Here is a 17,685-nt window from a genome sequence, read left to right on the forward strand (position 1 = left end):
GTGAGATCGAAGATACTGGAGTTAAGTGATGTAATACAGCTGCAGACACCAGACATTGTTGCACTCACGGAGACAAAACTTGAAGATGTAATTTTAAATGAGGTCATATTCCCAAGGGGCTACTCAATTTGGAGACGGGACAGAAAAATTAGGAAAGGCGGTGGCGTTGCTGTGCTGATAAAAGAACACCTAAAGGTGAAGGAAATAATGACTGCCAATCCACAAGAAGTTGACATAATAGCACTAGAGATCTGCTATGAGGATGATAAACTAATGATGATAAATGCATATAGTCCACCGCCAAGCAGCACATGGTCAAAGGAGGAGCTAGATAGTAAACGTGAAGGTCTTATAACAATAATGAGAGAGATTATAGCGGATAACGATAGATCACGACTGTTGATAGTCGGTGACTTCAACTTGAAATCCATAGACTGGGAAGCATATGAAGCTAAAACAGAAGATTTTTGGACCTGTAAATTTGTAGACCTCATCCTGGAAACATTCTTGTATCAACATGTTAAACAAGCTACGAGGATGAGGGAAGGGGACGTTCCCTCCATGCTAGATTTGATATTTACCAGGAAGGAGGAAGAGATATTTGACATTCAGTACCTTCCTCCCTTGGGTAAAAGTGACCATGTCTTTTTGGGAATAAAGTATGCAATGCGTTATAAGCTGGAAGAAAATAAGGAGGTTGAAGCAGTTGAAAAACCAGACTTCAGGAGAGGACATTATGGTGACCTTAGAAATTTTTTTAGTGAGTATAATTGGACAGACTTGATGCTAGGCAAGGAAGTGAATGAGATGTATGGCAAGTTTTGTGAAATATATGATAAAGGCACAAAAAAATTTATACCAAAACAGAGATGCAGAACTAGGAAACAGGATTGGTTCAATAGAAATTGCGAGAGGGCTAGAGACCGAAAGACACAAAAATGGAATCAATACAGGAAGAGGCCGAACCCCCAAACATACCAGCGATACAAAGATGCGAGAAACAACTACACGGCAGTGAGGAGAGAGGCAGAAAGAAATTTTGAAAAAGGGATTGCGGACAAATGTAAAACAGAACCAGGTCTATTCTATAAATTCATAAACAACAAATTGCAGGTAAAGGATAATATTCAGAGGTTGAAAATGGGAAATAGATTCACGGAAGATGAAAAGGAAATGTGTGAAACACTAAACGAAAAGTTCCAAAGTGTGTTTGTACAAAATGAAATCTTTAGGGAACCAGATACAATAAGAATTCCAGAGAACAACATAGAACACATAGAGGTGTCTAGAGACGAAGTGGAAAAAATGCTCAAGGAGCTCGGTAAGAACAAAGCAGCTGGCCCAGATGGCGTTTCACCATGGGTTCTGAGAGAATGTGCATCTGAGCTCAGCATTCCACTTCACCTGATCTTTCAGGCATCCCTGTGTACAGGAATCGTAGCAGACGGGTGGAAACAGGCTAACATAGTTCCAATCTACAAAAGTGGCAGCAGGGAAGACCCCCTCAATTATAGACCTGTATCATTGACAAGTGTAATAGTGAAAGTATTGGAAAAACTAATCAAAACTAAATGGGTAGAACACCTAGAGAGAAATGATATAATATCAGACAGACAGTATGGTTTTCGATCTGGAAGATCCTGTGTATCGAATTTACTCAGTTTCTATGATCGAGCCACAGAGATATTACAGGAAAGAGATGGTTGGGTTGACTGCATCTATCTGGACCTAAAAAAGGCTTTCGACAGAGTTCCACATAAGAGGTTGTTCTGGAAACTGGAAAATATTGGAGGGGTGACAGGTAAGCTTCTATCATGGATGAAAAATTTTCTGACTGATAGAAAAATGAGGGCAGTAATCAGAGGCAATGTATCAGAATGGAGAAATGTCACTAGTGGAGTACCACAGGGTTCAGTTCTTGCACTAGTGATGTTTATTGTGTACATAAATGATCTACCAGTTGGTATACAGAATTATATGAACATGTTTGCTGATGATGCTAAGATAATAGGAAGGATAAGAAATTTAGATGACTGTCATGCCCTTCAAGAAGACCTGGACAAAATAAGTATATGGAGCACCACTTGGCAAATGGAATTTAATGTTAATAAATGTCATGTTATGGAATGTGGAATAGGAGAACATAGACCCCACACAACCTATATATTATGTGAGAAATCTTTAAAGAATTCTGATAAAGAAAGAGATCTAGGAGTGATTCTAGATAGAAAACTATCACCTGAGGACCACATAAAGAATATTGTGCAAGGAGCCTATGCTATGCTTTCTAACTTCAGAATTGCATATAAATACATGGATGGCGATATACTAACGAAATTGTTCATGACTTTTGTTAGGCCAAAGCTAGAATATGCAGCTGTTGTGTGGTGCCCATATCTTAAGAAGCACATCAACAAACTGGAAAAGGTGCAAAGACATGCTACTAAGTGGCTCCCAGAACTGAAGGGCAAGAGCTACGAGGAGAGGTTAGAAACATTAAATATGCCAAAACTAGAAGACAGAAGAAAAAGAGGTGATATGATCACTACATACAAAATAGTAACAGGAATTGATAAAATCGACAGGGAAGACTTCCTGAGACCTGGAATTTCAAGAACAAGAGGTCATAGATTTAAACTAGCTAAACACAGATGCCGAAGAAATATAAGAAAATTCACCTTCGCAAATAGAGTGGTAGACGGTTGGAACAAGTTAAGTGAGAAGGTGGTGGAGGCCAAGACCGTCAGTAGTTTCAAAGCGTTATATGACAAAGAGTGCTGGGAAGACGGGACACCACGAGCGTAGCTCTCATCCTGTAACTACACTTAGGTAATTACAAATGTAGGTACTTATATATAATGTGTGTACTAGTGTAATAACAGCAAAAGGGTTATGTTTGGAGGAGCCATTTGGGTGACGGAGGTGACGTCGTCTGCATGATTTGTCTCGCTGTGTAGAGGGTGACCACTATGCTCTTTGGGCATCCTACAAGCTTAGGTGTACAGTTACGGTGCATACAACATGTAGATACTGTACTTGTATATAATATGTGTATATAGTGTACTAACACTGCAAACAGTATTGTTGGGGGAGAAATTTAGTACGTGTGACCTTGAATGAGTGAGGGAGGCAGCCATCAGCTGTGTGTAGCGACGACTCTTAGTGCCTGAACTAACTATATCAGCTTAGTTGTACAGTTGTAGTGAACAAAACACATAGATACTTATATATAATGTCTGTATATAGTGAAATAACACCACAAACGGTATTGTTGGGGGTGAGACATTTTAGTGCGTGTGAACTTGAATGAGTGCGGGAGGCAGCCGCCAGTGGACTGTGTGTAGCGACGACTCTTAGTGCCTGAACTAACTATATCAGCTTAGTTGTACTGTTGTGGTGAACAAAACATATAGATACTTATATATCACGTCTGTATATTGTGAATAAAATATAAAACAGGATGGTGGGAGGAGAAAGTGGGAGAGTGAGGCGTTGTTGAGGGAGTGGCAACGAGTGACTGGATGGTGTGTGGCGGTCACTCCTCGTTGCTTTTCGACTCACAATTCCAACGTAGTGGCTCGTTATGGTGAACAAAACATGCAGATACTTATATATAGCCTGTGTATAGAGTGTAATAACAACAAAACTATTTGTTTATTGCTTTATGAACATAATACTGTAATTGAATCACTAATATGCACACCATACTTCTGAGTATAGCGATGATTCACCGCTTTTATTATATAAACATATCACAATACACACTATTGAATAATATTACGGCAAAAAAACTAAGAAAAAATCAATCAGAGACATTGAAATAATTAGGTAATAATATCTTTGTGGCAACTCTCACTTGTCAGCTCCGGTGACGCTGACTGGCTCTGACGACCGCTCTGTAAACGCCTACTTTTTGCCAGACTTCCTTGGCCTATTGTGCCCAAAATATGTCGCCAACGATTTTTTTATATTTTTCCCGTGCTCAGAGAACACAAATTAACATTTTTAGAAGACGAAATAATTTTTTATATTTTTTTTTTCTTGTGCACAGGAGTGTAAATCTCAACAATTTAAATTTTTTTTTTTAAGTCACTGAGAATTTCCATTCTCAGTGACGCAGAATTATTCAAGATGAACCTCATTTGTTTCGGAAGCATTTTGGCTGTAGACCAGTGTAAGAGAAAGCTTCTTTTTATATCCATTCAAATATAAACTGTGCGTGAAACAATCCACCAGTCTCAAATCAATTATATTACACTCCTCCCTAATAATTTTTTATGTAAATAGAGAGCCCTGTCTCCAAACTAGTATTTACCTAGGTGTTCAGAATCTAAACTTACCATATATGCCGGCATATAAGTCGAAAATTGAAGCCTAAAAATGTCAACAAAACCAGGAATCGACTTGTCTGCCGAATATAAAGTATGAATCTAACCACTGAGAGATAAACAAGTGAAATGCCCGGCCTAACATTTGTTGTACACCACTTGCCATAACTCTCGCAGCCTAGGGAGCAAGGGAGGGAGGGAGGAAGCCAAGGAGGGAGGGAGAAAGCCAGGGAGGGAGGAAAGGAGATAAGAAGGCAGGCATAGGAGGGAGGCAGGCAGGGCTGGAAAGGATTAGGGGAGAGAGGCAGGCAGGGAGCCAAGGAAGGGCAGGAGGCAGGTAAGGAGGGAGACTGACAGGGAGGGAGACTGGCAGGCAGGGAGGGAGACTGGCAGACAGGGAGGGAGACTGGCAGGCAGGGAGGGAGACTGGCAGACAGGGAGGGAGACTGGCAGGCAGGGAGGGAGTCTGGCAGGCAGGGAGGGAGACTTGCAGGCAGGGAGAGAGACTGGCAGGCAGGGAGGGAGACTGGCAGGCAGGGAGGGAGACTGGCAGGCAGGGAGGGAGACTGACAGGCAGGGAGGGAGACTGGCAGGCAGGGAGGGAGACTGGCAGACAGGGAGGGAAACTGACAGGCAGGGAGGGAGACTGGCAGGCAGGGAGGGAGACTGGCAGGCAGGGAGAGCGACTGGCAGGCAGGGAGAGAGACTGGCAGGCAGGGAGGGAGACTGGCAGGCAGGGAGAGAGACTGGCAGGCAGGGAGGGAGACTGACAGGCAGGGAGGGAGACTGGCAGGCAGGGAGGGAGACTGGTAGGCAGGGAGGGAAACTGGCAGGCAGGGAGGGAGACTGGCAGGCAGGGAGGGAGACTGGCAGGCAGGGAGGGAGACTGGCAGGCAGGGAGGGAGACTGGCAGGCAGGGAGAGAGACTGGCAGGCAGGGAGGGAGACTGACAGGCAGGGAGGGAGACTGGCAGGCAGGGAGGGAGACTGACAGGCAGGGAGGGAGACTGGCAGGCAGGGAGAGAGACTGGCAGGCAGGGAGAGAGACTGGCAGGCAGGGAGGGAGACTGGCAGGCAGGGAGGGAGACTGGCAGGCAGGGAGAGAGACTGGCAGGCAGGGAGGGAGACTGGCAGGCAGGGAGAGAGACTGACAGGCAGGGAGGGAGACTGGCAGGCAGGGAGAGAGACTGGCAGGCAGGGAGAGAGACTGACAGGCAGGGAGGGAGACTGGCAGGCAGGGAGGGAGACTGGCAGGCAGGGAGGGAGACTGGCAGGCAGGGAGGGAGATTGGCAGGCAGGGAGGGAGACTGGCAGGCAGGGAGGGAGACTGGCAGGCAGGGAGAGAGACAGGCAGGCAGGGAGAGAGACTGGCAGGCAGGGAGGGAGACTGGCAGGCAGGGAGGGAGACTGACAGGTAGGGAGGGAGACTGGCAGGCAGGGAGGGAGACTGGCAGGCAGGGAGAGAGACTGACAGGCAGGGAGGGAGACTGGCAGGCAGGGAGGGAGACTGGCAGGCAGGGAGGGAGACTGGCAGGCAGGGAGGGAGACTGGTAGGCAGGGAGGGAAACTGGCAGGCAGGGAGGGAGATTGGCAGGCAGTCATGTCAACACCTGCCTCCTCTACACCAACCCTCACAACTGACACCACCTGCTCCCCTGAGAACTTCCACTGCTAACACCACCTGCCTTCCATGACAGCCACTGACACCACCTGCCTCCCATGACAACCACTGAGACCACCTACCTCATGCATCAAATATTTGTAGGTACAGTATATTTATGACATACCATAGTTTTTTCTTTCCATACAGTGGGGCAGGGAAAGTGGTGCTGCCCTGTTTTGGGGGGTTCGTTGTATGTGGCGAATGTAGGCCTAAACTTGAATTACACCTCTAAATTTTTGGGATCGACCTATGCGCCAGATCGACTTGTAGTTCGGCATACGCTGTATTTGATTGATATCCATTGTTTCATGTTCTATTTTGTGTGGATTCAGTATATTTAAAAATCTCATTTTTTAGAGTAAACTCTGATGTGGGTTAAAGTTAATAAATAGTAGTTATGGGGAATGAAATTTTGTGACTAAGTTTCTTCTTATCTTTTTATGCAGATCTAACACTTCTAAAAGCCAGTACTAGCATCCTTTATAAGAACAGAATGGATGTGAAGCCATTATCTAAACCCGTTTTTGTTGATGCTCCAAGTCCAGAGTTAAAGGAGGAGGATGATAGTATTGAGGTTTCTTCTTATTTTCATGATGAAGATAGATATGAGGATTTTTCTAATTACGATGATGAATCATCATCTGACAGCATTTCTGTGAAACTGCTGATCAACAAGACACCAACATCAAAGATGTCTGTAAATTACTCAGATGTTGAACAAGATAGCAAGGAGAGCCCAGTCATCCGAACAGAGGTATGTTACTTTTTAAACTTTCCATATTTAGTATTTTAGCTTATTTTCTATTTGTCTTTTTATAACATTTTAAATGCAGTAAAAAATAGTTTATGCAATAAAACATTGTCTGGATGTGACAAGAGCAGTTGATGACAGGAAAAAACAGCATTGAATGTAATGAAACGCCAGTTTCTGTATGAGCCCCGCAGGCTCTCTGAAGCTACTATCATACTGATTAAGTGCCTGGCCTCAGGTTGGGCTCACGGAGCAGAAGAAATCCCAGAACCCTCTCCAAGTATCCAAGTAAGTGCCATACTACTTAGTGTTATCAGTCGTGGAGTTCTGTTTACCTACAGGGGATCACGAGCCAGAACCTGGTCCCCTCAGAGAGGCAGGGAGTGATGGTCTATGAACACTTTCCAGTTAAAGTTATTCATCTTTTTCAACACCAAGGAAGCACTCAGAGAGCTATGTGTAGCATAGCAGACTACTACATGATTTAAAAATGACACTGAAGCTCCAACATTACCAAGAGAACTCCCTAACAATGAATATAAGCAACCAAAATTTTGTGAAACTAGCCCCCTACTAGTTTATCCCACTTCCCTACTTGCTTGGTGGAGGAGGGAGCCAGCCTGAGTCAGCCAGACCCCTCACCGGCCAGCCTTACTTCGCCATACAAATGGCGATAAATATGCATCAAAAAGTTCAAATGTAGAGAGCGGAAAGATGGTTGAACCAGTGAGGTACGTCACCCTTGTGAGATTTTTTTCTACGCCTACCTCCCTTAGGAGGTGGACTACAAGTTTAAAGGCTGCTCACGGCAGTTAAGCATGAGTCCAATAGAAAAAGAAAAAGCGGGAGCAAACCGCCAGGCTTCCACCACTAGGGTGAAAACCTGTCCACATGGGCCGCTGGTTCCTCCTAGTTAAACAGGACGTTAAAACTAATAAAGGGTAACCAACGGGTTCTCACAATCAAATATTTTTATATGATGTGGCGCTATGAATTGGAATTCGAATTCCCAAGAACAGCCGTCATATCAAAAGATCACATCAGCATTCAATCGTATAAAGCAGAACATGGGTGGAAAAGAATGGTTGAAGGGTTGACATCAAAGACCGTTTTCTATAAAATAACAATTTATTAATAACAAGAGACTAAACTACTACATTATCGAGTTTACATTACGTTAATGTCCATCCAGTGGCACGATAACAAACAGCTAAATAGCAACCCTTGCTGTGCAGCTGCATACTGAACTAACCTGAACACAGGTGTGCCCACTGACGACGCAATATTGCAAATCAAAAAAATATCACAGACTAAGTTACACTACAGAGAGTGACTTGTTACGTTAATGTCCATCCAGTGGCAATTGCAACACAGCTATTCAGCAGCCCCTCGAGAAATGACAGCAGTCTCCATCTTGCTGACACTTCGGGCTGACCAGTGAACTAACTGAACAATGATGGATGCCCTCTGATGACACAAGCTTGCAATCAATATTGTCACGGCTTCACGGTAACAGATACTATAATCACAATCTTAAGGGTCCTCCAACCATAACAGGAGTGACCCCCCGTAACTAGGCGGGTAGTCCAACAGTGACTACCCCTATCACAACCTAATGTAAACACTTTGCAACCCCCTGCAAGGAGTTGCACTGTAAACAGTAAACGAAGCCAGGCAAGGTGGGATTCTGAGACACAGCTCCAGTAATCCCTAAGTTACTTTACTCTCGTCACCAGATGACAAACAAAAGAAATTGCCTTAATCAATTACAAAATTGATTATGTGGTTAATTGCGTTAATTGACTGAACACAGCAGTCAGCAACAAAGTACTACGTTAATCACAAACAATTGTCTCCCTTAGACAACAACATGATGGTACTCTACGTTAATCATCAACACTTGTTTCCTTTAACACAAGTCAACTTGTTAACAATAACTCAAAGTCTCTCTTATATTACATCACACTTGACTCCTTGCAAGTATTCAGTGAGTAATTCTTAATTAAGGTCAAACGGACCACTAATTACATCCCAATTGAGTTACGCTAACTAAGCCTACCCTAACTTGGTAGCTTCTCAACAGTCTATGTCAAATTTCACTTTAATGAGTGTTAATTACCCTAATTAACCCTGAGCAATTAATTAACTGTCACCAGGACCGATAATTAATCATACATAAATACGTCTCACTCCGCACTGCCTAAGCAGGTCTCATCGAACGCTGTGAATTCACGGGAGAGGAGTTAATTACTCCCCTAATTAACATAAGTGCATATTAATCCACTGTCATCAGACAAGATATGATTAATATAACGATTTATGCTAGCTCCATGACCTCGCTTTACCGAGTCATCTGAGTCCTCAAGACTCCAGACGTTAATTACTCCACTAATTATCATGAGCCACTAATTGCTCTACCCCAGAAAGGTAATTAGTCTCGAGCAAATTACGTTAGCACAAACACTGACAGATCCTCTCCCACTACGTGAATTCATGATGAGGATGCTAATACATAATTAGCTAGAGTGGTCAATTAGTTGTCACACGGACAATTAATTGCACCCCGAAACGTATCTCACACAAGCTCAACACTGTTCTCCTATAACAGCTCTCACTCACTCAACAATAAATGTGCACCCCTGTTACGGCCCTAGTGGGACGCAACCGGGTTCTTCTCTGATGGTAGTAGAGTTTTGGAATCCGGCCCCAAGTTAGTAGAGGCTTTCAAGGGGTGTGTTCCGTAATGCAAGTAAAGCTAAAGGGGGAGGGATACAAATATTTCAATTTATATATACATTCCACCACCATAATTTAAAGTCATAAAAGGGAATTATAACTACACAATGTACAATGAGGTCTCCCTCTCTGAAGACGCTCAACACTCTGCGATGCTTCTCCTAGGTAGCCTTGGTCTCTGCTTCCGTGGTTCACGATGCATCCACGATAACTCTACGACGAATCTACCCTGGCCACAGGCCAGCCAAATCACAGTCCCACTGGGTGCTTCGTCGTGGAGGCCTTCAACCACAATCCAGCCTGTAGCTGGCAGGTACTGATCAGCTCCGCTGTGTAGGCCACTCCACGACCGATACTTAGGGTTGCGTGCCCTAGCCAGGAGCCTCGTGTGATTCGCTGGTCACTCTCCTCATACAGCACCCCAGTGGGTGGTCTCCTCCACCAGCCAACCCCGGATAAGGCGATTCCCAACACTGCCACTCCTCAGGCAGGCTATTACTCTCAACAGAGTTCGTCCAGGGATGGCTCACAGCTTCTTCAGCAGACAGGTAGGAGACCTTGGGTAGACTGGTCCATCGTCCAACACAGCAGTCCCAGGTCGACTCTGCAATCAGACACGTTATTAATACTGGGACGCTTCACTCACAAGCTTAGACAGAAACGTCCACCTCTTCACTCCATAGATGGCGTTCACTGTCTAAGCGCCACCTCACCAGAGGTCAGCAGCGGCTACGTCGCGAGTCAACTAGGACAGGAATTCAACACTTATTGCTGGCCTATCCTGTCACCACTAGATGGCGTCGTCCATTTGGAGTGGGTTTTGGGAGCGGACTCACAGATGGCGCTGTCGTCACTGCTCCGTGCTCCAACGCTGGACTCGGGTCCGTAACAACCCCTTATCTAGTTAATTCCCCTTTAATTAACTCACTGAATCCTTAAGTCCTCAACACAACTTAAAGAAACAAAGTAACCCCAGTGTTACATACGTCACACTTACAATGGCATGCATAACAAAAATGCATAACCCACATACGGTTGCGGCTACTGCAACTTGTTAATTACTGTACCCACACAGTAATGACACACAGTTAAGCAACAACAAGAGTATACCAATATTACTGCCCCCTCTAATCTTGCAACCGTTGCAAGGGACTACTGTGATCAATCACGACTACTTCAGCAAGACAATTTACATTAATATAAAGCATCGTCGCTATGCGGACAGCTGGCACTAATTCTCTTAATTAGGCAATTAACAAATCAATTGCCTGCTCTCATTAAGTACTGTGAATTCCCCTGAATAATCAAAGAGGCCCCTTAAAGCCTCAACACAGTTCCTAGGGCAGTAATATTGTATACCTGACAACAACACTGCACAAACCTACAGCATAATGATGCCGCAGCATACCCCACATGCTAATGACATCATTGGGCAATCAGTCACCAATCTCATCTACTGACTCACCACACAACACAGTACATACAAAACATGCAAATGAAACACATGGAAATGGCATACACATAATCAATGAAAATTATATCACCAGAAAAATGTATCCATAACTACACAGACCTCAGGGTATCCACTGACATCCCTGCAACACTGGCCTGCCTACCTCTGCAATGATATAATTAACATGCGGCACTATGGCATTAATCAAGTCTGAACGATTATATAGAATCGACAGCTGGATCACTTATATGGTAAATCTCTACACTGACCGGTTACATACTCGAGTCAGTCTACACACAATATATAACTATATATAACTACTTGTGTGGTACCGTGTACAACATCCATCTCCAGGTACATCCCAACCAGTCACCTGGACGTCAATGCAGACAGCTGTCTCTCAGCTGCTTCCCTAGCCTGGCAGGGCTATGGGACAACACAGCTTTTACTGGAATTTCCACTAGTCCTGAGACACTGTTACTCTATGAATATTGTATTCACGTTTACTTATATCCTCAACAATCATTTTATTTCCCCAGTCACTACCACTCTGGCTGTAGAACACCTAGCTCGCTCCTCGTGCGTCGACTAGGTGTGGCCCTAGGATGTCCAGGGAAGGTGGTCATCGCGTGGCCCTAAGGGGGTGGCCACGGGGTAAGCACAGAGCGTCACAGCGTCACCCGGGCTGAGCTGGCGTGCGGGGGTGGCGCGGCCCAGGGCGGGCGGCGCGGGGGTTGCCTGGGGGGGGTGGCCCCCGGGCGGCTGGCCAAGGTGGGCGGCGCGGGGGTGTCGCGCACATGGGATGCCTCAGGCTGGCTGGCTGGCGCCCACAGGCATACACACGTGGATGGGGAATCACCTACAACCCCATCATACCAGAGCATTCCTCGCTCGTTCACTGGGGTGACGATGGCCGGCGGCGGCACCACATGGCAGACCCAACAAGGTGGAATTCAAAGTCCAACATGGGCTTGTAATATCACCACAATTACACTGCCCATATTCCACCCATTGTCCATTAACACTAGACAGGATACTCGGACCCGATGTGAGGGATCAATCTGATACACCATGAGGCCTGCCAGTTGCCTCATGGGTGAACACTGTAAACTGTCTCTTAGTTTGTTACTTTTCCTTCCGTACTCATTGGCCCCAATTTCACGCAAATTGGGCCTTGACACAACCCAGGATGGCAGGAGTGCCATGCACGATGAATAATAAGGATCACACAGCGATTAACGGGGGTGGAGGTGGCAGGCTGCCACCCCCACCCAATCACTTCTTCCTCAGCTTGCTGCCCAGCCCAGACTGACTATTTGGCGGGCTAGGGAAACTCAAATGCCCATCTCTCCCCCTTACCTTGTCTTGACCAATCAGCACAAAGCCGGCACAACTCAAGGTGCCGCTACCAATAACAGCTGTTCGTGCCAAAACTCAGCTAGATGCAAAGGTGCCTAAACCAATCACAGACGCCCTTGCCCTGCGGCGTCCCGTGACGTCACAAGGAGGGAGAGGCCTAACAACAGTGGCGCAATGTCTCACATGGTGGGGGGGGGGGGCGACGTTCACCCCACTGTCCCCCCACCTCTAAAAACTGTTTGAGAGTCAAGTATCCACACATACCACTCACTCTCAAATCTCATCCCATCTCACAGAAACAGGAAAAATTCTGTAACTCTCTCTCTACAGTGCAATCACAGACTTCTAGCTAGTCTTAAATGATAGTCCATAACATGAGCTTTCCTCCAACACCCCACAAGTGCATATTAGTTTGAAAATTTCTTGTCTAGAGTCCCTAGAGCGACTAGCCTAATCTAGAAAACTAGGAAAAACTAGCTGAGGGAATCTTCATTCCCTCACAACCCTCTGGACCTTCTGATAGAGGTGGAGCAACGGAAAGATGCCCAGATTTGAACACTGAGCAAACAGCACCTGAAACAAGGCTGGGCTGGCTACCAAGGCGCCAAAAGAATGACTTTCTCTCAGTAAGACTCCAGCTGTGCCAGCACTCGGAGCAACAGCCAGCCTGAGGGAAAGAGGTAAATGCACCCCGACCTTGACCAGTCCAGACGAAAGGCGTCTACTGTGAGTGCCTTGCAGTCGGGAAATGGTATTGCATAAGGAAGCCGATGCAAAGAAATGGCATCTGGCAAAGCTAGAAGAAGGAATCGGCATTGACGGTCGATTCTGTGGAAAGAGGAATGAAGTGGAGCAAACCATCGGGCAGGATGTTGGAAATTCCCTGAACATGACCTGAAAGGATATGCAAACCCCAAGAACTAAGCAGAAGAGCTGTAGGCCTTCCCAAAATAGTGGGAAAGAGAAAAGAAAAGAAAAGAACGTATGACATGTTTGTTGGCAATCAGTTGTCAGGCACAAAATTAACAATCTTATTATATGGTATGTGTCCTTGATTGTTGCAGGTCACTTAGTAGGATAATTACACAAATCATAATCTGTTCATATTAAGTGGTCAAATTGAACCATAACCACAATTTCTGGGGAGAGCCCCTTCGGCTCCCCGGAGCTTTCCAGGTTGATATGAATGTATTAGACCCTGGCATCAGTCAAAGCGAACGGAGTTCTTAGGCCTACCGGGGACCACGAGCCAGAACCTGACCCCCTCAGAGAGACACGAGGAGCAATGGCCTATAGAAACCCCTGTGTGGTTGGAAGCATTTTATGTCTGCCATCCACTGAGTCAGTTACCCAGAAAGGGAGGTGCCCCAAAACAAACCCTGTCTGGTTAAAAAATTGCCACTGAAAGCCGAACTGTTGGACAGAACTCCCCCAAACAAAAAACAAACAAACGAGCATGACGTCACAACCGTCACTGCGCCGGTGTCTACGCAGATTCCCCCTTCCCTGGGACGGGGGAGGGGGAGTTCAAGACCCCTCGTGCCAGCTATCCACCCCCCCGTTCTGAGGCTGATGCGAGACCTGGCAGTCATGCAACACTGGCTCCTGACATAGCAGTGCTGTGCCTTGTGGTGTAGTTCTGTTCTGTGGTGGTGTGTGAACCAGGAGTAATTTCACTAGTACTTGGGCTGCATGTGCCTAGAGTTACTAGGTGCCCTGTAAGTACTGACCTTGTGGCTTGGGGTTATCTTCCACAAGTCGCTTGGGGTCTCCCTCCGCTCTGGTCTTTTGCTGCTTGGTGATTGTCCGCCCTTGTAGTCAGCTGGAGTGTTTCATGCGCCTCTGCTTTCTTCTGGGTAGGAGGTAGTTTTGTCACTGGTAAGGGCATGAGGTACTGTGCAACTTGTTTTCAATATAACATTGAAGCTGGCTCTGTTCTGCCTGGTGACATTGTAATCTTGGGGGGGTTTTCTTTTCTTTTTGTTTGCTGCCTAGTTGTTCTTATGTTCCTTTTTACTGTCGATGGTAATTGAAAAATCAATTCTCCAAAATTCATTTTTATTTCTAGTCTCACGTGATGCTTGAATGCGTTTCGTAATAACTTATTACATCTTCAAAGACTTTAGTTTACACACACAACTGTAACCTGAAAACACTAAACAGAGTCATCTAATCCGTCATACTTATACTCGCATTTGGGTGAGGTGATATGGTGCAACAGTTTTGGATGAGGTGAACAAACTTGTGACAAATAAAGACAGAACATGAAACTGTGGGTATTAATTGAATATGAATTGGATATGAGAGCATAAGAATGGGAGTAACTGCAGAGGGCCTATTAGCCTATACTTCCTCTTGATGCTTTTATATTCGTTCGGAGTCTTGAAGTGGGTAGAATATAGTTGTGCATTAATTGACTGTTGATTGCTGGTGTTCTCGCCATGGTTCTCAAGAAAGCCATTGATAAGGTTGAACCTAAGAAAATAGCTGTGAGTAGAGGCAGTAGAGGATGTCCTTTCTTGATTAAGAAAATGTGTGAAGTATGGGAAGAACTGCAAAGTTCTGTTGAAAAAACTCACCCAGATAAAGCTGTAGCAGGCCGTTGCATTGACCTTTTAAATGACAATGTGATGTCTTACTACAGACAAGTGTTAAAATGTAGGGAAATACAAGTGTCTTTAGACAGATTCTTAGTAAGACAAACAAGTCCTACTGGTATGCAGGCAAAATGTGCCATAGTGTGCTCACCAGTGAAGTCCTCAATGCCTGATGTGATAATGGAAGGGGACCCCCGTTCCAAACAGTAACTCTTCTCCTCCTCCCCCCTCCTCACCATCTTCCATACGCCTACAGCATTCAACAGCAAGGTAAGTAATAGCTTGAACATAGTTTTGAAGGTTTATTTAGATGAATTAGGGATAAAAATTTAGTTTGATGTGGGGTTTTTGGGGTAGTCAGGAACGGATTAATTCGTTTCCCATTATTTCTTATGGGGAAATTAGCTTCGGAATACGAGCCGTCTCCAGGAACGGATTAAACTCTTAAACTGAGGTACCCCTGTATATGTATATGTATGTGTGTATATATATATATATATATATATATATATATATATATATATATATATATATATATATATATATATATATATATATATATATATATATGTCGTACCTAGTAGCCAGAACTCACTTCTCAGCCTACTATGCAAGGCCAAATTTGCCTAGTAAGCCAAGTTTTCATGAATTAATTGTTTTTCGACTACCTAACCTACCTAACCAAACCTAACCTAACTTTTTCGGCTACCTAACCTAACCTAACCTATAAAGATAGGTTAGGTTAGGTTAGGTTGGTTAGGTTTGGTCATATATCTACGTTAATTTTAACTCCAATAAAAAAAATTGACATCATACATAATGAAATGGGTAGCTTTATCATTTCATAAGAAAAAAATTAGAGAAAATATATTAATTGAGGAAAACTTGGCTTATTAGGCAAATTTGGTCACGTGTTTATTTTCGTGATATACACATATATATATATATATATATATATATATATATATATATATATATATATATATATATATATATATATATATATTTATATATATATATATACACATACACATACTGTAACCACACGATTATCCAGGATTCGAACATCCGGAAAACGCCCTTATATGGCCAAAATCGTGACCGGATAAAGTTATCTCAATATCCAGCCAAAATGACCATGGGAGCCGGATAAAAGCTGGTTTAACCGGATAAAAAATCAGAGCCGGTTAACTTGCTGCCGATGTTGCACTATCCGGAAAGTCAGCCGGATAATCATTGAATTGTCTGGATATGATAGCCATGGGGCGGGCCGTACCGTATTAATCCCGTCTGCCTGTGGCTCGAGACGCATGGTGGAGGAGGGGGTGGGGTGGGAGGGGAGCGTCGGGAGGGACCACCTGGGTACAGGAATTACCATTAATTTTAGAATAATTCATCATAGCCAAAAACAAATGAAATACTTGTAATTGTGTAATAAGAAATATATAAGTTTCCTAAAAACAATGTGCACAGGCTGAAGTTTCCTTCAAAAATATTGTGAGTTTTTTCCTTCTGGCAGCCTACGTAACGTGCTATAGCTGCCCCAAGTGGACCCGTCTAACGCTGGTCAACCCATGTGCCTCATTCCTCTGTTCGCGGATTGGCCAGTCGTCGCCGGCTTGTTAAGTATCTGCCTGACGTATGGACTCCTGGCCATGGACATATTCGTGTCGGCATGGTCTAGGTGTTGCCCATTCTATGTGGCGCCCTTACCCGCCTTCGAGGCATTCACAGTGGATGCTTTTCGATAGGACTGGTCGAGGTGGGGGTACCTGTTCCTCTTCTTCCGGTCCAGCTGTTGCTTCGGGTTCTGGCTCGGTTTGAGTCCATTCCCAAGGAAAGTAGTCCTCATGGTCCCTTGATGGCCGGCCCAGCTTTATTTTCAGATGCTGCTTGATAGGTGTCTGAACCTGGGGGTTTTCTCACGGCTCTGCCTCTTTCAGTAGATCTGGCCAGTCCATTATGTAGCTGGTTTGATCTTCTCAAGTATTTGCATCTGGTATTTCTGACGCAAGTCTACCACCATTTGTAAGGTGAGCTGGTGGCCTCATTGATGGTGTCTCACCTGTGTGCTTCGTCTCGGTGGCAGTATAAAGTTTCCTGGCGGTCCTTTCGTTATTTCTTATCCCACCGTAGATTCTCTTCTGTTTTGGATCGGGTTGTCTTGTCCTTCCCTTCTTGGTTGTTTCAGAACCGTCATCTTATACTGAATACCATCGCCTCGTATTGTGTGGTGCTAGTGGAGCCACTTCAGCTTACGTTCGGGGTGTATGTTACTTCTGCTCCATTCCGCAAGCTGTCTTGTGCGTTGTTTCACTTCCGGCCTGCTCATGCGCTGCTTAACACTTTAGTCCAGGCATGACGCAGCATTGCGTCATCCGTTTACTGTCGGTAATCTTGGGGATGACGCAATGCTGCGTCATCCACTAAAATAATTGCCAAAAATCAGGTTTTACCCAATTTTTGGGGGACTGTTTGGTAACTGTCAACAAGCCGAATGCAATCTGTGACTACAATGCAAACATGAAAGGTGTTGATCACTTTGACCAAATGATCAAATATTATCACTTCATAAGGAAAACTCACAAATGAACGAAGAAAATGACCTTCTATTTTGTGCAAATGGCTATCTACAATGCTTATGTGATGTACAACTACTACACAAAAAATACTAAACTATAATACTAAATATACTAAAATACTAAATACTAAACATTTGTGGGCAGGAATTGGGAGTGTAGCTGGAAGGCGTCTGGGCACTCATTCGCGGTTAACGCGTGGCCCATCTTCAACTCGTCG

General features: G+C 44.7%; 1 protein-coding gene across 12 annotated transcripts in view; it reads left to right on the forward strand.

Moving 5' to 3' along the window:
* LOC123765217 (uncharacterized) overlaps nt 1-17,685 on the forward strand; it is a 321,546-nt gene that overhangs the window by 35,369 nt on the left and 268,492 nt on the right. For 11 of the 12 annotated variants that reach the window (XR_011230261.1, XM_045753688.2, XM_045753689.2 and 8 more), the window contains one exon: nt 6,437-6,744. Coding sequence is in view for 11 of the 12 variants with exons in the window: in XM_045753688.2 (XP_045609644.2) it covers nt 6,437-6,744 (308 nt within the window). In the remaining variant the exon portion in view is untranslated. Of the gene's footprint in view, nt 1-6,031; nt 6,093-6,436; nt 6,745-17,685 lie in introns of those variants that run through there. The other variant, XM_069335544.1, reaches the window with a different exon arrangement.

This window comes from Procambarus clarkii, chromosome 33, assembly GCF_040958095.1.
Source record: "Procambarus clarkii isolate CNS0578487 chromosome 33, FALCON_Pclarkii_2.0, whole genome shotgun sequence".
Taxonomy (NCBI): Eukaryota; Metazoa; Arthropoda; class Malacostraca; order Decapoda; family Cambaridae; genus Procambarus; species Procambarus clarkii.